At 41.0% G+C, this 22,989-nt stretch overlaps 1 protein-coding gene across 1 annotated transcript in view; it reads left to right on the top strand.

Annotated features, from left to right (window-relative positions):
• The window catches only part of PGM5 (phosphoglucomutase 5), a 159,949-nt gene that overhangs the window by 72,558 nt on the left and 64,402 nt on the right, over positions 1-22,989 (top strand). The window contains exon 7 of the mRNA XM_069474146.1: positions 22,024-22,139. Within this exon, the coding sequence (XP_069330247.1) occupies positions 22,024-22,139 (116 nt within the window). The remainder of the gene's footprint in view (positions 1-22,023; positions 22,140-22,989) is intronic.

The raw sequence follows: 22,989 nt of genomic DNA, 5'->3' as shown, positions 1-22,989 counted from the left end.
TCCAGAGTGGAGCCAGGGAACCTCAATGTTGAAAAAAACTTCCTCTTAGTACTGATTTTGAGTAAAATGGAATAAGCACACTTCAGCTATTGATCAATTGACCAGGTTTCATGAAGCTGTAGGTGATATTATCAGCACTAAGCCACTAAACAGACACCATTAGCTTTTTTTGATGAACACTGGGTTTTGGACTGTGTTTCAGCACTTCATCTTTAATCATTGTGCTAATATTTTCGATTGTCAAAAAGAATCCACTTTTCATCACATGTAACAATACGGTGTAGAAATGGTTTGCCTTTATGTTGTGACAGCAAAGAAAGACAAGCTTCAACATCTCACACTTATAACTTTGACTCAAACTGTACAAAAGTAATTCATGTAACCAAAACATTTGAAATTAAAAAAAAGAAAGGCAAGCTTCGAGATGATTTCTCTGCTGATGCTTGTTTAATTCATGCGGTCAGAGATATCAACTATCAAACTTAGTACCTAAGGAAATTGGACATTTCATACTTAATAACCCAATATGAACATTAAATACTTATATTAAAAAGAGACACAGAGGGAAGACCATATGAAGACACAGGGAGAAGACAGCCATCTGCAGGTCAAAGAGAGAGACCTCAGAGGAAACCACTTTTGCTGACACCCTGATCTCAGACTTCTGGCCTCTGGAACTGTGACAAAATAAATTTCTGTTGTTTAAAAACAGAGAGAGAGAAAAAAGGCTTCAAGTTAATAGCTATGCTTCCATTTTAATAAACTAGAAAAAAGAGAACAAGATAAGCTCAAGGAAAAAATGAATAAAAATAAAAGTAGAAATTAATGATATGGAAAACAATTTAAAAAACCTAATAAAAACAAAAGCTGGTTCTTTGGGGGAAAAAAATCAATAAAAATGATAAACCTGTAGCAAGACTGACAAAAAGAATAAGAGGGAAGATACAAATTATGAATATCAGGAAGGAAAATATCACTACAGACCCCTTAGACATTAAAAGGATAATAAAGGGCACCACAAACAACTCTCCATGAATAAATTCACTAGCTCACATAAAACGGGCCAGTTCCTTGAAAAACACAAATTATCAACACTTACCCAAGATGAAATAATTTGAATATTTCTATGACTATTAAATACATTGACTCCATACCTTAAAGCCTTCCAAAAAAAGAAACATCCAAGTGCAAATAGATGCACTGATGAATTATTCCAAACATTAAAAAAATTTCTACATAATCTCTTCCAGAAAAAAGAAAAAGATGGAAAATTTCCAGCACATTTGATGAAACTACCATTGCCTAACAGTAAAACCAAAGATACATGGAATTAAAAAAGGAAAATACAGACCAATATCCCTCATAAACATAGATGTAAAAATCCATAACAAAACATTAACATAATGCAGCTAACAATACATAAAAAAGAAAAATCACTGGGATTTATTCTGGAAAGATGAGCCTGATTTAATATTTAAAAATCAATCAATGTAATCCACCTTATTAGCAGTGTAAGAAGAAAAATCACATAATCATATTGAGACACAAAATCATTTGACAAAAATTCAACATCCATTCAATCTAGGAATAGAAGATAACTTCTTCAGCAAAATAAAGAGCATCTACAGAAAACCTACAATAAAATCATATTTAATAGTGAAAGACTGCACACTTTCCCCTTAATATCAGGAGCAAGGCAAGGATGTCCACTCTCTCTACTACTATTTAACATTGTTCTGGAAGTTCTAGCCAATGCAGCAAGTCAACAAAAGGAATTAAAAGGCATACAGAGTGGAAAAGAAGAAATAAAATGGTTCCTATTCACAAATGACATGATTGTCTGTGTAGAAAATTCCTAGTAATCCACAAAAAAAATCCTATAACTAATAAAGGAAGGCCAGAGGATATGAAGTCAATACTCAAAAGTCAATTGTATTTCTATATACTATTAATGTTCAATTGGAAACTGAAATGAAAAAGCAATACTATTTACAATTGCTCAAAAAAATGAAATACCTGTAAATTTAGTAAAACACATACACGATCTGTATGCTTAAAACTACAAAACATTAATAAAAATAAGCAAAGAATACTTATATGAATATTTCCAATACAATGTCCATGAATGGGAAGACTTAACATAGTAAAGATGTCATTTATCTTTTTTTTTTTGAGGCAGGGTCTTGCTCTGTCACCTGGGCTAGAGTGCAGTGGCATCATCATAGTTTACAGCAACCTCAAATTCCTGGGCTCAAGTGATCCTGCCACCTTGGTGTCCCAAAATGCTAGGATTACATGCATTGTTTATCTTTAAATTGATTTATATATTTCATGAAATTCCAATCAAAATTTTCACAGGATTTTGGTAGATATAGACAAACTGATTCTAAAATTTATATTCAAAGGCAAAGGAACCAGAAGAGGCAAAACAATTTTGAAAAGAAGAAGAAAGAGGAATCACACTTTCTGGTTAATATAAAGCAATGTGTTATTGATTGGCAAAGGGATAGACATATAGATCAATGAACAGAGCAAAAGGAGACCTAAATATATGTGGCCAATTGATTTTTGACAATGGTGCTAAAGTAATTCATAGGGAAAAGTATACTGTTTTCAATATATTCGAAGAGTTGATACAGTTAAGCCAATTAAAATTGTGCAAAAGATTTGAACAGACACATCACCAAAGAGGATATATGAATGCCAAATAAGCACATGAAAAGATGTTCAACACCATTAACCATTAGGAGATGCAAATTAAAACAGTGATGAGATACTACTACATAAGAATTAGAATTGCTAAAATAGAAATTACTTCTAATGCCAAGTGTTGATGAGGCTGCTTGTCATCAGGAGCTGGTAAGAATGCAAAATGGGACATAAGGCCACTGTGGAAAACAGTTTGTCAGTTGCGTATAAAGTTAAACAGACACTTATCGTATGACCCTGCAACCCCATTGCTATGTCTATTCCCTAGAGAATTAAAACCTTACGTAAATATTTATAGCAGCTCTATTCATAATAGCTTCCAAACCGGAAACAACCTAAAGTCCTTCCACAGGTGAATAATGACCAAGCTATGATATAACAATACAATGGAATACTGCTCAGCAATAGAGCAAGACTACTGATACATACAACTTGGATGAATCTCAAGGGATTTTGCTGAGTGAAAGGAGCCTGATTCAAAATGTCACATACGGTATGATTCCATTTATATTGTGCTCAAAAAGACAAAATTATAGGGATGAAAACAGAGCAGTGGTTGCCAGGGGATAGGGGCGGGGGGACAGGTGTGACTGCATGAGGGAGTTTCTGGTGGTGATGGAAATGTTCTGTATCCAGCCTGAGGTGCTTGTTACATGAATCTACATAGATGTCAAAATTCATAAAACAGAACACAGGAAAAAGTCAACTTCACTGTAGATTAATTAAAAAAATTAAAATATATTTTAAAGCTTCCCTCTTAATGCTAATGTGCTGTGCAGATTGTGCACGACTTCTCTGGAGCAAGGACCAGTGAGGGACCTCTTTAACAACTCCCTTCCAAAAAGTTAGAGCTTATTTTGGGGAATCACAGTAAATAGCAAGTAACCTGCAGGTCACTTGCTGCAAGTAACAGCGGGTCATTTCGAAGCAAGAGCAATAGAGAGTCCGAAAGTTTGCCATGCTGCCAAGTCAAACAGAAAACACAAATATTTGCGTAGCTTTGTAACAAAAGAGCAATATAGGTTTTGGCAGAAAGACATTTTAATGGCACTTGTGGCTTTAAAATAACTGAGCCTTGCTCCTATTATGTGGAAATTGCATGCAGATGTAGCATATGTCAGGGACATGGTGCTGTCCCAGGGAGAGAACGTTAAAGATAAAACCAAAACTGACAGGGAGGACAATCTTTGTACTTGTGCAGATGTGGTAGAGCCCAATCACTTCTTGGCATCGGATCTTGACATTACGTGCACTACTTAGGAGAGTAATTTGGATCACTTCGCCATTGTGGGTTCACGACTATTTTTATTTTCTGCGGCACGGATAGTATCTTAAGCTTTTTAGTTTGGGGATGGGGTGTTTGGGAATCTAAGACAGAAATACTGAGCTATTTGGAATGGGAAGAGTGGTGGCTATTGAGGGAGATTGGGGTTTCCAGTACCGCCTCACCCCCACCCACCAACTGCAAAGGCTCACATCCTCTATGCTTCCAAAAGGGAGAGATTTAACCCCAACTTCCCTTTGATAGGATTGGATCAAATGCTTGCACATTTATGGCTAAGGTATAAGGAAGCAGGGGTCAAGTAAGGTTCATGGGGTGCAAGTAATGAGACCAATTTTAGGTTACTTAAAAGGAATGCAATGGAAGGATGAGGACTAATTCAGAATGGCTGGAAAAGCTGGTCTCAAAAATAATAGGAACCTGGGTGGCAGGAACTATGTATGAGCAATCTCTTTAGAGAATTGCCTTCCAGAGCAAGGAAGAGATTTCATACATTTTCCCATTTTCTCTTCACTGAGATTCAGCATTTTCTCAGTTTAGGTTGAATCACGTGCCCACTCTCTGGCCAGGGAGTAGGGGATTACTTTGAGTGACATGCAGTGGGGAAGACAGAAGGTCTACAAAGATAAACTGAGGTTCTCCTTCCTTAGGCAGGGGTTGGGTATTGGACAGGTAGAAACAATGCTTCCACATCACCATGGTGGGTTTCTCTACATTTTAAATTAAACAGCCTTACAGGGTGTGCAGATAGGTATAGCTGAGGTGCAGGAGGGGGAAGGGAGGGTGGTGGATGTTATGGTAGAAAGAACAATGTCTAGAAACTAGACCTGGACCAGAACTCCCACAGGGCTCTGCCATAAGCTGGCACTAAGACCCCAGGGAAAGTCACTTATTCTGTCTGGAGTCCACTTTCCTCATCTAAAGATTGAAAAGGTTGAACTGGCTATTCTCTAAGACCCCCTTTTGTTACACAACTTAAGAAACATATACTTTGGGGCCAGAGCCATGACTGAATTCCTTCACTGGCCATAGGCTTGTATTAAACTCAACAGGATTTTTTTTTAGTGCTTATAGCAGTGGTTCTCAAATGTTAGAGTGCATAAGAATCTTATGAGGGGTTAGGTAGGTGAAGTCCTTATAAAATGCAGATTCCGGGGCCCCATTCTCAGAGATTCTGATCCACTCATTCTGAGTGGAGCCCAATAATCTGCATTTTAAACAACATCATCAGATAATTTTAATACAGGTGATAAAGGCTAAAGACCTGCACACCCATCCCTGGAAGGGAACCCCCTTCAGTTGGAGCTGCAGGCACTTAAAAATGTTTAAAGTTGAACAACTGGGCATAACCTTCCAAAGCTCCCTGCTGGGCCCCCTACATAATGTGAGGATGCCTGAAATGGAATACGGTGGACACCAGGGTAGCCAGGGGCTGCATTGCCTGCGTACTGGGACACGATGACCCAGGAATCCCACATTCTCTCCTCTTTCTGACTCAGATGTAGCTGATGAGTAGGGAGTCCACCACGAGTACCTTGAGAGCTTTCCTTATTGTATGAATTGTATGAGAGTCTTAAATAGAATCTTTTCAGACGAAGACATGTATCTGGGCTCAGCAGTGTCTGACTTAGTAAATTTCTACTTTTAAGAAGTTTTCCTTCCAGGCTAAACTTCCACACTAAACACATCTCCTTTGGGGAGTTACGTCGAAGGCAGCGCTGCACCTCGTTTTCCTGAGCGTTGCTGTTTGTGGCGTGCCATCTATCTGGGGATTTCTGAGTGTTTTTTAAAGTGTTCAGTTTCACATCAAGATGCTGCTTGATTGCGCACCGTTTGGGGAATGGTAACGCTTGAAGGTGCTGACTCGGGAAGGGGGGGTGGTGAAGGGAGGGATATATACCTACATGATGGGTGCAACGCGCACTATCTGGGGAACAGACACGCCTGGAGCTCTGACTTGGGGAGAAAGGCGGTACATGGGCAACGTATGTAACCTGCAATTCTGTATCCCCCATAACAATAAGATAAAAAAAAAAAAAAAACAAAAAAAAAATAACCTAATGTAATTCATAAAATTAAAAAAATAAAATAAAATAAAGTAAAATCATTTTTCTTATTTTTCTCCTTAAAAAAAAAAAAGATGCTGCTTGCACATGTGTAGTTTGAAATGGTGAAAGAATATGTCTGATGTACATAAAATACCTGATTTTCTTCTCTGTCCACTAGCTTGTGTGATGTGCCGTTGAAACGCAGAGTGGATGCCAAATGTTCCTTGGCTTTTTGAGGCAGGATAGAAGAGTTTGGTCATTTGGCCCAGTACGTACTCCAAATAAATTCACAGTCCTGACTAAACGAAAGTGAATTAGAGCAAGGATGAAAATAGTTTAAGTAATGGCATAACTTATACTTGGTTACATCCAAGAAACCCATTTGTGTATTAAATAAAATAATAAATAGTACTAAAAAAATAATTCTAGGAGGCCATTACCACAGTGTTTGAAATAACTGGATATTATATGATTTACAGTGTATAAAACACTTTCCCATATGGCCTCATTTGATAGACCCTGTTGTATTTGGTGGTTCCAGTCTTAGGGTAGAGATTGGATGGGAAACCTTGGTTTAGAGCCTCTTGCAACATGGCCAAGGCCCTGTAGGGATAAGAACTCTGAGTAGTGGTCCTCTGTCTTATTTCTGTGTTCTGTTCAAAATGAAGTCTTTTCAGTTGCCTAATCAGCTCTGTGTGTGTGTGTGTGTGTGTGTGTGTGTGTGAGAGAGAGAGAGAGATGGGGAAACAAAGGCTAGGGTGGGGGTAAATTTATGAAGGATAAAGTCTACAGGCTTTCATTCTTGCTTTATTTTTCACTTTCTCTAATACAGGGGCTGGGGAGCTCTGCATATTCTTTGGCTTCATGAAATGTTGATATTTGAGAGAGGAACAAAAGTGTTTATTCTTCAGAATTTAAAAAAAAATCAACTCAGCAAGTATGCATTCTGTTCCACTTGGTCTTGTAAGTCATTTGCCAGCCAGATGAGCTTTGTATCTGCTCTCTGGCGAAGCATTCCCCCCTCTCCTGATCGACATTCCTCCACTCTTTTGCTTCATAAATTAGAAGGGAGGATGCCATTGTAATACTTGACCATATAAGGGGGAAGAGAGGCTCAGCGTGATTTAGTTCTGCCCTCCTGTCAGAACTGTATAGACACTGGAGGCCTTTTAAGGGAAGGTGGAGCGTGCAGGGCAAACATCCCAGGGCAGTCCATCCATTTTCTTTGCTACTGCAGGGTTGGTGCCTGCAAGCTCTGTGTGACTCTGAAGCATAAATCACAGGGCGTTGCTGGTGCCAAGCTCCAGGGAGGAAAACCTCAGAGGACAACGCTCACGGCCGAACACAGTCAGCGTCTTAGTTTGCACCAAAAATCCATCTCACTACTTGGGCTTCAGACTATTAGTGAAAACTTCACAACTTGTATATCGTGACATTCCCTTAGATGCCCCCTCCCTCTTATGGATTGTAATGACGGCCCCAGAGAGGCGACCACTGCCTCCTTAAGGTGTCAGATGGTCTTGTCTGCACTGGAGCATTTGTTTCTGTTCAGTGAGGGGTCAAGTTTGGAGAGAGCTGGCTTTGAACCATGGGGCTTTTTCTTACAAGCTCTGAGGCCTTAGATAAGCACACAACCTCTCTGAGGCTCAGGGTCCTCAACTAAAAATGTTACAGTGTTTAGCACAGTACTTGGCACATAGTAAATGCTTAATAAATTTTAGCTGTTATTATGATTACTATTACTGCCAGGAGAGGACTATAGTTTTGGTCTTTGCAGCAAGTATTCCTATGGATGCATTGTTTCAATCCAGCACATGTTTTACAAACAAATTTCCTTATAGGCAAAACACATGCAGAAATATTTGAAGGGGCCCCGAAGAATGTCTTGGCATGATTCCGTGTACAGAGAATGGGTTCTGGAACCAGGCAGGACAGGGCCTGAATCCCCACCTGGCTACTTATCAGTACATGGCATCAGATAGACTGTATAATTTCTTGGTACCTCAGTTTTTTAGTTTGTAGTCTGGTGATAATGGTTGTTCAAATCCAGGCATTTTGGTTGCCAGGGGCAGCACAATTAAATTAGAGGAAGGACAAAGAGAGGGTTTGTTGCAAACCTATAGAGATTTTATTGAAATAAACTATGGCTTATTTCACAAGATGGGAAAGAGGGAAGAGAGAGGGGCTGGAGGGGAGGAGGCGCTTCTTGTAGGCACGTAGATTGTCTTCTCTAGTTGCTTCTAATCCGAGACTCACTTCCTTCTTTGAAATCCACCCTCTTGAGCTGTAATTCCAAGTAAACAAAAGTCCTGCAGGACAGGCCAAAATGACAAAAATGTGACAGTGCACGTCCTTCCTGTGCCTGCCCCTCTGTTCTGCAACAGGCCAGGCAGCAGCAACGCTGCTCCCAGGGCACCCAGGTAGCCCTACGGGGCCCTAAGGCTAAGGGATTGTTTGGGGAGACATTTGGGGTCTGCTGCATGTGGCCTCCCTCAAGACCCCTGCACCTTCCTGCAGAGGCCTGTTCCCACCCAGAGGCCCCACCCAGCAGCCAAGAGCCCTGTGCTAATTTCATGGACGAACCAGTGCTGGTCAGGACTTCCCTTCTCTTATCAGTTAGGTCAGGGGTCCTCAAACTCTTGTTCTGTTTGCAGGCGTAGCCCACGTCCATCAGGAGCACCACTTGCCACCTGCAGTGATGCTCAAAGCAGGTGTGGCTCTGTATATTAGAACCTCCTTGCCCCCGAGTTTTTGATTGTCCTTCCTGCCCTAATTGGAATGTGTCTCAAAGGTCATTGATCAATCAGTAGACATTCCTCAAGCCATATTCAGTGCCAGCTCCTGGGCTAGGAGTTGACAGTCAGAGAAAGACACATCCCTTGTCCTCCTGAAGTTGCCAGGGATTTACAAGGACAGTGCAGTGTGAAAGGCGTCATGGCAGAGGTGCTCCAGGTGCTATGGGAGAGCAGAAGAGGGCACCTGTAGTGGGGTGATCATGTCACTCTGGGAAACCTCAGGAGGAACCTTTCACTCTGGAAATCTTGGTCCACTCGGGCTGCTATAACCAAGTGCCATAGTCTAGGTTGCTTGTAAACAGCAGAAATTTATTTCTCACAGTTCTGGAGCCTGAGAAGTCCAAGATCAAGGTGCCAACAGGTTCAGTGTGTGGTGAAGGCCTGCTTTCTGGTTCATAGATGCCATCTTTTTGCTGTGTCTTTGTGGCAGAAGGGCTGAGGGACCTCTCTGGCATCTCTTTAATAAGGGCACTAATCCCGTGTATGAGGGCTCCACCCTCATGACCTCCTAATACCATCATCTTGGGGGTTAGTAGTTAACATATGAATTTTGGGGGGATGCAGACCTCAGTCTATACCACTGGGGCTCTAGAGGTGCTTTTCCAGGAGCTGAGACTTAAAGGAAAATTAAGAGTCAGCTAGCTGAAGTGAAAGAAGCAGGCGTCGCTGGGTCATGGAGGCAATCAGCGTGGGAAATGCAAGCCTTTGGATTCACTGGAAGGTAAAATTGGGGAGTATTTCTTCAAGGGAGGACAGACTCTTTTCCTCAATGCCAATCTCGGCTCTGGGTGCCCTCAGACAGGGACCCCGAGATCAGAGCCCTTTCAGCTCACACACAGCACCTTCCCTACCCAAGGTAAGGATTTCTGCCCATAAGTTGTAGCTGCATTTATGGAAGTTTGCTGTGTGTCACCCCCACCATCTGTGCCTACAAGGCCCCTGAGGCTCACAGCAAAGCAGCGACTCACCCAGGTCCTCAAAGCTACTGAATCGTGGAGTGAGGATTTGAACCTGGGTTTATCCACCCAGGAAGCCCAAGCTGGCTTCACTGTGCTGCACGGACTCCCAATCTTCTCAGGTGCAGAACTGAGGCTAAATGAGGACAAATGACTGGCTTGTGAGGGTCACAGGATTAACAGCAGAAGAGCTGAACTTCAAGCCTAGGCATGTCAGATTTCAAAGCCAGAGAGCTACTTACAGGTATGGGGGGCTGGGGCGGGGAAGGGCAGTTTTCCTGCCCACGTTTGAGAGAGATGCCACAACGAGGCAGGAGCTGGCCCTCACCTGTCGGGGTGTGACTGGCGTGGTCCATATTCTCACACGATCGACTCTCACACCAGCACCGGTGTTTGGTGTCAGTTCAAGTCTGGACTGCCAGTCAGATAATGTCGATTGCAGGCTTCTTAAACCTTGTGCAATATGTGCATCAAGATTCAGTTATTAAAATTGTGAATAGATATATCCTGTTGCATAGGTTACTGACCACTGTTATTTGCATATAGTTTGTTGTGAGTGTTTCATAAACTCTCCTAGAAATAAGAATCTCCAGAAATAAGAAACGCCACTTGTTCTAAGTATAGACACCTGGGCTTTAACCAAGACCTACTAACTCAGCATATTCTAGCGCTGCAGTCCCCAACCCCCAGGCTACGGACTGATACTGGTCCACGGGCTGTTAGGGACCAGGCCACAGAGCTCCACTCCCTCTGCCCCACTCGGTCTGTGGAAAAATTGTCCCTCATGAAACTTAGGAACCAGGGGGCCGCACAGCAGGAGGTGAGTGGTGGGCGAGTGAGTGTATTTATAGCTGCTTCCCATGGCTCACATCACCACCTGAGCTTGGCCTCCTCCCTTCACCCCCCCATGGAAAAATTGTCTTCCATGAAACATGTCGCTGGTGCCAAAAATGTTGGGGACCTCTGTCGGAGACCTAGGAATTTACATTTTTAATTCACACCCCAGATAATTCTTATTATCGAGAAAGGGTAAGAAACATCACCCTCTTCTGAGAAGCTGAATAATTAGACACCACTGTGTCCCCCATCTAAGAATGTTTTCCAGCTTGGCAAAGGGAGGGGGAGAGCTCGTGCAAGCTCGTTTGCTGGGTTGGGCTGTTACAATCACTATCTGAAGATTCCATACATGTGATCTTACTATAAGTTTAATAAAAGTTTACATCATATGAAGTCAATTTGCTACTTTTATTTGGATTGGATATGCATATTTGGTTTTATGAGGGGAAAAAACATTGTCATATTTCATCGAGCTAGAAAATCTGTTACAAGTGAACAATCATTTCTTTTTCTGAACCTTGCAACATTGTTTCAAGATTTGCAGAGAAACTCAATCAATAGCTTAATGCTTGGTTAGGGTGCTGGGATGGCACTTTTCTGTATCTAGTATTCCAAATGGGCATAATTAACTGCATTGGATATTGACAGAGAAAATATGAGTTGGCTGAGAGAATTCTGGGATGGAAGGTTCAGAAATAAATTTGTAGGACCTTCTGAAAATAAGTATAGGATATGCAGAACGTCGTGGGGATAGTGGAAGGCATGATGCAGCCTTCTCCCTGAAACCTTGTTGTGCAGGAGATAACCTAAGGTGCAGACAAGAGTTATACCACCCTCCCTTGCCCCCAAACTACACACCCACCCACTCACGCATACACACAAACACGTGCTCATGTGCACCGGGACCATTTTATCCCTCACTAGCTCTTCTAGCCTCTTGCCCTAGGGCCTTTAATATTCATGAACCCATAAAAATATCAGAAACCTAAAAACAATTATGGGCTCCAAAATGGAGAAATCTGCAGCAACAGCATGATTAACTGCTTAACTGAATATGTATAAAGTGCAACATGTTGTCGCTTTATTATTAAATTCAATATTCAAGAAATCACCATAACACTTGAAAATAATTTGCAGGATATATTTTCTCATTTTGAAAGGATTCCCGAGTGTGTATGAGCCATGAGAAATCATTGCCAATAGTTAATTAAATGAGTGACTTGTAGCCTCATCATTTTAAAAGCAAAATTATAAAAATTCTTTTGAGATTCTTTTGGAACAAAAAAGAGATTTTTTTATATGAGATATGGATGTATTTTAATATGTTTGGTATGATAGGGGGTGGGGCTTCACACACATACACAGAGTTCCTCACCACTGACTGGTATTGGGCAGGGCACATAGTTGGAGAAAAATGAAATGTGCTCTTGAAAGTCGTCTTCAACAGTTCAAAAACTGAAAGGCTTTAAGGTCCACCTTCAGCCATGTGACCATCTCAGAAGGGTGGAGTCCACTCTCTGCTATGCCAGTAATGTCTTTAAGGGACTTCTACTCTGCCTGAATTCAGTTGAGACCAATGAAGAGCTGCTGCATCCAGTTGCACAGGATGTGCACTGTGTAAGGGCAACACCTACTAAGGTAGAATTTTTCACGTTGAGGACACCCTACATTTGGATATTTATTATGACAGTATTTCAGCAGATGGCATTAAAGTGTTCTGTTGTAAGAACTCAGCGTGATATAATATCTTTTGATAGTCAAAAATTATTAGGTCTTGAAGAAGAGGTACCTTTGGCACAAAGGCATGGCTTGGGCTTCAGCTCTGGGCTGACATTGAGAGTGGTGCTTCTCTGGCTCCATTCAGCTTTATCATCTCTTCTCTGTAGGCTGTAGGATCTTGACCTAAAGAGACTACTCACCCCCGTACAAGACTGTATGACAACGCTGGCACTGGTTCTCAAAGCCAAGAAGGTGGTGTCCTTCTATTCACTTTTCTACCTGCCCTTTGTGCTTCTGCTGTCAGCAGGCTTGTTGGTCTTCCAGCAGTCAGTTATTGAAGGAAAAGCCCCCTGCCCTTCCCCTGTTATGAAGTTCTTTCCAAGCACCCAACAGCTTCTGCATGAAATGGAACCACACAGATCGACATTCTCAGTCTTCAGAGAAGCGGGCAGGGCAGTTGAGTGGCCTTGTTATTTTCCTGGGAAGTCTCTGCTTCTTCCAATTTGTCTCAGGAACTGTTGTTCTCATCAACCTATTTTGGTCACTGTCCCCCAGAGACAAGTAGGCCCACTGAGAGAGAATCTGTCTCAGCTGCAGGTGGCACTGCACAGGTAACCCTGAATGCAAACAGCTGCTGTTCCCACCTTCTTCCTCTTCCCCCACCACTTCCCTTGGGACTGAACCCCAGGGCCAGACTGTTCAGGGGAACACAGCACAGGCCACTCAGACACCAAAGAGCCTGGCCTACTCAGACACTTACTGGCTATGTCCCCCGCCCCCCCCGCCCCCGCCACTAGGTCAGTCCCAGGGTTGGCCCTAAGGCTGGGCTGCCCATCTCTGCTGAGCTCAGAGCTTCTTGCAATTCAGAACCTAGAGGAGGGGTATTTCTGCTTGGCTGGCCTTCCCTTCCCTTCCAATTTCTTCTTTCTCAAGGCTCTTTGGAAAAGGCATCTTGCTGAGAAGCCTTGATGTGACTTAAGAACTTTTGACATTCCTCCTTCTCCCTTGCTCTTCAAAAGTGTTCAATGGGAGTAAATTCCTTTGAGCCACACCCCTGCCATAGTCATATAAAGAATATATTGCGTGGTTCATCTTAACCATTGTTTTCCAATGTGTGCTAAATGAAACCCTCAACCCCAGCCCATGTAAATGTGAAAAATGTGTACTCTACCCTCTTTGCGAAGTTTTACAATGAAATGAGCGTTTGGTTCTAAGAAATCTCCCAAAGGTAAAGAGAGGCTACTTTTACAATAATCTCCTACCTTTTCGACATAAACTTACAGCACTTGACTTGGTAAATTAACATATACATAATTAGCAGTAAGGTTATCAACCTTTTCAGCCAACCCTTTGGATGTAATTCCATTTGGAAATTCACCCACCATCACTTAATTTTATCCTAAACGTCTAATTGTCCCATATTTTTGCTCCCACTATTAAGGACTTGGAATCTAAATCATGTTTTACACCCATGTGGGAGGAATCTGTGTTCTGAGGGACTCTATGATGTTTGCATAAAATGAGCAGATGTCTTTAAGCACTTACTCTGTGTCAGACAGAGCCCTCACCCTCGAGGAGCCCACAGATTAGAGGCGGAGGCAGATGTCCCAACGTCGAATGCAGTACCCTGTGCTGAGTGTCTAACTATGGGGTTTGCAGTGGCGGCACAAAGAAGAGACTAGCAAGATTAACTGGAAAGTAAGGAAGGAGCCTGAGTCCCGTGGGGTATGGAGGAAGAATGTGCTGGTATCTTCCATCTGTCCCCAGGATCCACACTGCATCCTTCTCCCACTCCCTGTCTTACAGGCTGACCTCTAGGGACTGTCAACAGGCTGCCCTTCCCTTCAGATTTTAGATGGGCTTGGACAGTTGTGAACACTGCAGATACCAGATAGAGGTGGGCTTGCTGGGTCATAGAGCATGATCCACTCCACTAGGAATTCTCAAATAATGTTGTAGAGTGAGTGTACCAATTTATAATCCTGCTGTTTGGGTTTGGGTTTCCCAAATATTCGGCTTTGGGTTTTCCCATGACATTCCCAGCAACAGTTGGTATTATTTGATTTTTTTCTTTTTTGGCTAATGTGATGGATGACATTATATCTGGCTCTTGTTTTAATTTTCATATCCCTGATTTACTATATAGTTTAATATTGGCCAATTAGTCTTTCTCCTCTGTGAATTGCTTAGGTTATTTGAGTTTTCTTATTAGCTTACAGGCCTTTTAATTTTGGTTGACTATTAACCCTTCAATTGTAGACATTGTAACTATCTTCTCTCAGTTTATGGCTTGCCTCCTTTTCAAGTGTCTTTGACAAATAGAAATTTTTAAATAATTTTTAATGTGATTATATTTGTCAATGTTTTCCTTAAGTTTAGACCCAACTTCTAGAATATTCTGCCCATTCTTCTTCCCCCTCCCCCTTGTAGAACACTGGGGACAGACAGTGAGGTCCGTGTGGTCCTGCTGAAACTGAATCCAATACGAAACAGCAGAGCAAGGAACAGGAGTTTGTTTTGGGAAAAATGATAATGCCATAATATTTCAGTGCATACTTCTGTCTCACAGAATTACTGTTACTCACAGAACAGCATTATAATGGTGAGGCAGCATTATACAAATACTAGTTTCCTCTGGTCTTCGTTCTTCTTTTAGAGTATCTATTTGTAGTTGCTGTATATTCATTTAATGCCCGATGCCTAGGTGTCCCTTCCCTTCTATCTCATGACATAGATTCCATAATATTTCTGTAATACTCTTTAGGAAAACATGCTGATTGAATTCATAAAAGAAAACAAGCAAAAATATTTTAAGAAACATAACAAGCTTTGTTTTGCTAAAATCTTTCATCTCCTGGGTTGGAGCCTTCATGTTAGCTCTTTCTTATCATTGTTAGTCTGTAGGAGTTAATGAACTGATGCTAAATCTTCCAAGGTATGATGTAGGCTTGTTTTTTTCTAAGCCTCAGTCAGAGGTCTGCTTGGGACTTAAAATTCCCCAGCCCTAGACCCTCAGCATTTCTTTTTTCTTTTAAAATAATCAGAACCAGGAATAGTTTACATCGAAGTGCTCAAGCATCAAGGTTGTAAACATAGACACTTGTTAAGTCCCCAGGCGTGGGGTTCCAGATTGTTTAATAGTTTAAGAGAGAGAACCTGTGGTTGTTTTAATTTTAAATATTTTTCTCTTGAATCTTTACTCAGTTTCCTAAAGTCAACTTTTTTCTTTCAAATAAAGTCAGGATCTTCAGAAATCTGCCTGCCTTATGTTGCCTAACAAAATTTAAAATCTAACTAGGAAGGGTCCTCTACTTTCCCCCATGGCACCTACCTAAAAATGGAAGTGCAGAAGTTTCTAGGTAAAGTGGCAAAGGCCTCTGGGTTTGGGGTCCACTTTTGTTTGTTTTAAAATTGGTCAAAATCTAGAAGTTTGGAGGGAGGATGAGACATGCAGTTCTTTTTACTTTTTCTTTTAGATATTTTTTAAATGATACATTTATTTCCCTTTGGGGAAATCCAATGCAAGATCCAATACTAAGAACAGAGATAGTGTAATTCTGTAGGCCATTGCACAGTTGTTACAGCACTTTATTTTCGTTATCTATCCCATTTGATCCTCGCAACCTCTTTGATAAGGCAGGCAAGGAAGGAGCTATATAATACATGAGTTTTGAGGTTTGGGCCAGGCCGGGACAACACATGCTCCAGAACCAAGCAGCACTCTGCTAAAACTTGTATGTATGGTTAAAAAAAATTTTGTAGTCATCTTAGTATGATAGCCTCATGTTTTATGTTCATTTTACCTGAAAAGTGTGAGTTGTTCCATCCAAAAACCTGGTTTAAGAGTAGACTTTAAGATTACCTTTAGAAAACCAGGCTTAGCTGAACTCTGCCCCTTTTGTATTTATGGACCGAGCAGGCTTTCTTAAAAAGGCTTTTAAAGTGAAAGCTCATATAAGCTTTTTACCATAGAGCAGCCCCAGCCACATCAAAGAAGGGATCCGGGAGTGAACTCATCGATGTGAAAATATTGAAGAACTGATAGGAGGGTTGTTTTGTTAAATGTCTGCTAGACATTAACCAGCATCTCCAAGATGCTGTTAAACTCCATCTTCAGCGGTTTGTTTCTTGGAATTACGTAAACGTGGCCAGTTCAAACATGCACTTAGTTATAAACACTGCAGAGGGCTTTTTCTTTTAAATAAACTTTTAATTGAAGTTATAATGTACATGCAGAAAAAGCACAACTCATAAGCTCGAGGAATTTTCACAAAACGAACACACCCATGGAACCAGATGGTAATCTGGTTCAAGAAACAGAATATTTACTGATTCAATCTCATTACTTGTTATTAAAATAAACAAATAAATAAATACATAAAAGAAGCAGAATATCACTCTTGAAGCTTCTTTGTTCCCCATTCTAATCACTTCTTTCTATTTTCTCCCCAGAGATAAGCACTATCCTGACTTCTACCATCAGTGACTACTTTTGTCTATTTTTGAATTATATATAAATGGAATAATACTGCATATATTCCTCTGTGTCTGGCTTCTTTCACTCAATGTTATGTTTATGAGATACAGTCACAGTGTAGTTTGTTTATTTTTGTTGTTCTGTGATATTCCTTTGTGTGAATGTACCACCTTGAATAAATACATCACAGTCGGTACTAATTTGCATCCTTTTAGCAGTCCATGAGAGTTCCACATCTTCACCAGCACTTGGCAACATCACTCTTTTCAACTAGTCTTGTGGATGTTTAGTGATATTTCACTGTGGTTTTAATTTGTGTTTCCCTGATTGCTAATGATGTTGAGCATCGTTTCATATGCCAATTTGTCATTTGCATACCCTCTTTTATAAAGTACCTATTCAAACTCTTGCTCATATCATTAGGGCCTTTAAAAAAAGTTATAGGAGTTTTAAAAATGTAAACTGCATATAAATCCTTTGTTTATATATGTAATGCAGGTATTTCTCCTAGTCTGCAGTGGAAGGCTTTTTAAAAAGGGGCTGAGAGTTCAATGTGTAGAAAATGTACCATGGGCCCTTCTTGGCTCTCAAGAAAGTAGACGTTTGAAAACAGAGGAAGAGAAGAGAGATCTGGATCGTCCCTTTAAATTTATCACAACTTTTTTGAAGCAGGAGAGCAGCTGAGTATGCCTCATGCACTTGATATGATCAGTCTGTGTTTATTTGGCTACCCTCTTGCAAACTAAAAGAGAGTCATCAATATGCTATTCCGGCAGATTATCATCACATGTAATAATACAGTGCTTTGTGTTAGTAAATACTTGAATACCTACTATGGACCTGCACTGTGCAGCATGTTGGAGGTGCAAAGACAGGTATGCCAACACCCCTACATTTAGTGAGCTTTCAGGGCACATTTAGGGTACTTTTGTATCTACTATTTTATTTTTATCACATGAGAGTAGGGTGACCATCAGACTGGTAAAATAAAAATAATGTGCGCTTCTGCTCCTCAACCTTTGATTCCCGTTTAGTCACTGCCCTAATTCTGTAAGATCTGTAGTTCTAAGGTATGCCTCTGTCTCATCCTAATAGCCCCACTAATTAATACCTGGAGAAATTCTCTTTTCTCAAAATGACTAATTAACATAAAACATGCAGAAATGACTTAATTATATTTTTAAGGAAGCTACAAGGAGAAAAGACCATAAAATAGATATACTTAGCCCCCTGCTATCTAGCAATCCTTTTAATAACCCCTTAAATGAAAGTTATTAGTCATTTGAAATCATATAGCATTTATTGAGGGCAAGTCTGTAAGCTGCTATATTATCTTAGACATTGAAGGAGCCATAAAGACATGTAAGATACAGTCCCTGCCCTCAAACATCTTTTAGCGCGTTGGTGGTGGCGATAGCATGTGTGTGTGGAGGGAAAGTGTTAAGGAGGTACACAGCATATAAAGTGACAATAGGAGCATAAAGACCCATACTAAGTGATAGGAAGCTCAGCTGCAGGAAGGATCATGTTGAATTGATTGCAGTGAAGAGGAAAGGATTGTGTTTATTAAGATAGTGTAGCTGCTACTATAAAACTACCCCCAAGATGTATTGTGGCTCAAACACAGAAAAAGGTTATGTCTCAATCATCAAAAGTTGAAAACAGGTGTTCCTGATTGGTAGTTGACTCTGCTTCAAATGGTGATTCAGAGAGCCAGATCCTTCCATTCTTCAACATATGGCTTTTAAGATTGCTGGGCTTATTCACATCAAGCTGGCAGAAGGAGAAAGAACATGGAAAATGGGAAGTTTTTATAGCCAGAACTGAAATAGGAGTCCCATTGGCCAGAACTCAGTCCCATGGCCACAGCTAATTGCAAGGGACTTTGAGAAGTGTAGTCTAGCTGTGTGTCTAAGAAAATGAAATGTGTTTGTGGACCACCTGTTGGTTCTTGCCACAGGCTTTGAATGCTTTTGTCCTCGCCAAAATTCATGTTGAAACTTAATTCCCTCCAAAATTCAGGTATTGCCAATGTGATAGTATTACAAGGTGGGGCCCTTAAGAGGTGATTAGGCCCTGAGAGCTCCTTTATCATTAATGATTAAGATCCTTATGAAAGAGGCTTTACACAGCATTTGGCCCTTCTGCCTTTGCCATGTGAGGATGCAGCAAGAAGGCCCCCACCAGACCAGATGCTGCTGCCTTGATCTTGGATTTCCCAGCCCCTAGAACTGTGAGAAATAAATTTCTCTTCTTTATAAATTCACCAGTCTCAGCTATCTCCTTATAGCAGCACAAAATGGACTAAGACAGGCTTTATGATAGCAGGGCATTTACGATAGATTTTCAGGCAATTTGAGGTATTTTGACAGAGATTGGAAAGAAGGATGAATCCAGTTAAAATGAATAGCATAAGGAAGGACTGAGCAATATATTAATACAACAACAGCAACAAAATGCAGGGGCATTTTGGACAATAGGGAATAGTTCAGTTTGTTAGGAGCATAGAATACATAGGGAGTAGTACGGGAGAACATGTTGGAAAGCTACGTTGAGACTATTTCCAACCTGAAGTCATATTTTTGGAGGTTTTAAAATCCAGACTGAGGAGCTTGTATCCAGCATGTTCTTTTGGCCACCAGGGCTCATTCCCACTTGCAGGACAATTGTAGCCCAGATTGGTTTTCTTTTTTTCCCTTCATACTCTGGCCTTTCCTAGGAAGTAAGGTCTCATGTTTGTCTCAAACACACACTATCAGCCAGTTAGGGAGATGGGTTCAGACCCTCAGCATGGGCAGTTTCATTTTGAGCCTTTGTACTAGAGGATTTCAGAGATTCCAGGGGCCTCCTGCCAAAAACCAGTCTAATGCATGGTATCTGCTGAATACTGTGTTTGGGATGAATCCCAAATTTAGGAGAGGGAGGAGGAGAGGGGGAATTCCTTTTGGACCCTAGGACACAATCAACTTGTGGTCAGGATCCTGGAATTTGATTACCCATTTTGTTATTTTGGCTTGCATAGCTGCAACTGTGGCTCACAGTTATAAAAGTATCTGGTCCTTTAAAATCCACCCACAGCCTTCAGCTTGATGACCTCCTGACAGTGATTAATTGGGAAGGGTGGGAGCTGGGGAAATCCTTTCTCCTCCCTTCAGACCTGCCAACTTGGCTTTGAACCTAGAGGAATGTTTTGGTCAGAGAATATATATCCCCACGCCCTCTACCCTCGCTCTCACCCTCACCTCTGCCCCACATTGCACATTCTATTTGCTATTCATATGCATTCATCTTTGCTAAATTAACTTTGACCCAGGCTGCACTATAATACGTGCTGCCCCTGGCAGGCTTCTGTGTGCTATATTCTTCCTCCCTTGAGCTTTTGACCATGAAATTAATGGCTCTGAAATTTTACCTTTGCTTTAGAGTTTGGTGAGGGTTTCTTCCATTGTCTCCACCAAGATGTAAGCATGATTGCATATCTTTCTTAAACGATTGAAAAAGAAAGAAGATAGCATCTTTGAAGTAACAACCAACCTCCTAAAAGGTGCTTCTTTTCTAAGCAAACTTGAAAGAGATAGCACACAATTTTTCAATCCTGAGCACATTCATTATTTTTTGAATGTGTGGAAAAGGAGATGTTCATTTTCACATGGCAAGGATTTCTAGATTTTTTTTTTCCTTTAGCTGGCCACAAAACCGACCTAAAGGAGCCATTACTACATTGTGTCTCTTATCCTGTGTGCATCTTTCTTCCTTGTCTTCCTCAAGATCCTTATTTATCCCTCTCTGTGACCATCCTCTGTACTCACAGCCTTCAAAGAACTCACCCTTGATGATGGTGGGCACTTAGTGTTTTTCTCTTTCAGTTGCTTGCATATGTGGAAGATGAAACTCTTCAGGCCAGTGTCTGTGGAAGCAGCTCATTCTCTAGCATGCTTTGAGATCTATGTCTCTCTTGAAGCACTGAGACATTTGGGAAGACAGCATGGTGTGATGGAATGGAACATGAGCAGAAATTAAGCAGACCTGCGTCCAAATTCTGGCACTGCCTCTTACCTCTGTGAGACCTTGAAACAAAATGTGTTTCCTGTCTGAGCCCCTGAGCTCATGTGATCTTTTTGCCTCAGCTTCCTGAGTAGCTGGGACTACAGGTATGGACCACCATGCCTGGCTAATCTTTAAAAAAATTTTTTTGTAGAGACAGGGTCTTGCTATGTTGCTCAGACTGATCTTGAACTCCTGGCCTCAAGACATCCTCCCATCTCATCCTCCCAAAGTGCTAGGATTACAGGTGTGAGCTACTGCACCCAGCCCCTTTCTGCCTTTAAGATCAAAAGTTGCATTCAAGGTTGACACCTATGGGGGAGTGAGGAAGGAGGACTGAACAGAGAGAAGTTGGACTGAAAGGTAGTCACAACAAAGACCTCAGCCAGCCTGTGGGGAGATCTGGAGCTGAAATGGCCCCACAGAGCTGTGCTAAATTAGTGCAGGGAGGGCAGAACTTGATACTTCAATCATTGGCCAGTTATTGCATGTGGATTGACCTGGGGATGGGAGCATAATTTTGAGTGAGACATCTCTCTTTAGCAGAGGTGGGGGGCCACATCTGTGAGGAGTCAGACAACAACATTACTAGCAGCTGGTAGAATGAATATTCTGTTCCTAAAATATCTAAAGTGTGTGTGTGTGTGTGTGTGTGCGTGCATGCGTGTGTGTGTGTGTGTGTGTGTGTGTGAGATGGGGGTGAATTTGAGCAGTGCACCACAGTGTTCACAACCTATCATTAGTAATTTCTAGGAGTTGAATTGCCGGTTCATATGATGTGGGTAAGTTCCTCTGTAGTAGATACAGTCAAACAATATTTCAAAGTGTTCATACCAAAATACCATTTACATTTAGATTCTGATATCCCCATGTGAACTCTTTCCAAAAAGATAAAGAAAAATTTATAAAAGAAAAACAACTGTAAAAATATTAATTTAATATTTTCTATATCATGGAGAAAGCAAAATTGAGAACCATTGGAATAGGCTATTATTTTCTAACTTACAACTTGATGTCCTAAAAACTGTCAACATTGTCCAAGTTGTTCTGAAACCTAGCTATGGAATAAGTAGATCCTAAAGAGTTCTTACTCTGTTGAACAAAGAAAGAAAATAAGGTATATGAATTGACTGTTGCCTCAAATTTCATTTTTCAGAGTGGCCAAGTCAATGAAGATTCCTGTATATGAGACCCCAGCTGGATGGAGATTCTTCTCAAATCTGATGGACTCAGGACGGTGCTCTCTGTGTGGAGAAGAGAGCTTTGGCACCGGTAGGCTTTGTTGAGCTGCCGTTCATGGGGATAGTAGCTGCAGCTCTCTGTGACTTCAGTTTGAAGACCTGTGATTCTGTGAATGAAAGGCTAGAGGAAGAGTTAATTAGAGGCCAAAAAAAAAAAAAAATTAGAGAAACCTAGTAGGATGTGTGCTATGACATGCTTACCTCTTTTGCCCATTTTGTTTCTTCTTTTAAATAATTTTTTTCTTTAAAAATTTTTCTATTACAGAAATTTTTAAAAATGTATAAGAGTAGGGAGAATATTGTATTGAATCCCCATGTGCCTATCACCCAGTTTCAACCATCATGAACTCGTGGCCAATCTCTCTTTACCTCTACCCTCATGCACAAGGGGAGCCCTCCTTACTTATTATGAAGCAATGCCCTGTAGCTTATTGATTTCGCCATAAATATTTCAATGTGCATTTTTAAATATAAGGGCTCTTTAGAAAAGACATATAACAATAGTACCATGATCACACCTAAAATGTTAGGAAACAGCTTCCTTTTTCAATACTTTAAATATGTTACTCCATTGTCTTCCAGCTTGCATAGTTTCCAAGAAATCTGATGTAATTCTTATCTTTATTCCTCTGTATATAAAGTACCACACTCCTCCCCCCTCAATCCCCTGCCTTTGGCTCCTTTTTTTTTTTTTTTTAATCTTTGGTTTTATTGTACGTCTAGGGGTGTGCGTGTGTGTGTGCGTGTGTGTGTGTGTTTAACCCTGCTTGGGGTTCTCTTGGATTCTTGCCTGTGTCATTTGTTGTTGTTCATTAATTTTAGAAAACATTCAGCCATTATCTTTTTGAATATTTTTCCTTCCCCATTCTCTGACTCTTCTT

Source organism: Eulemur rufifrons, chromosome 7, assembly GCF_041146395.1.
Source record: "Eulemur rufifrons isolate Redbay chromosome 7, OSU_ERuf_1, whole genome shotgun sequence".
In the NCBI taxonomy this organism is placed as follows: Eukaryota; Metazoa; Chordata; class Mammalia; order Primates; family Lemuridae; genus Eulemur; species Eulemur rufifrons.
Note: the sequence above shows the minus strand (reverse complement) of the source record. Positions and strands in the feature narration are given on the sequence as shown.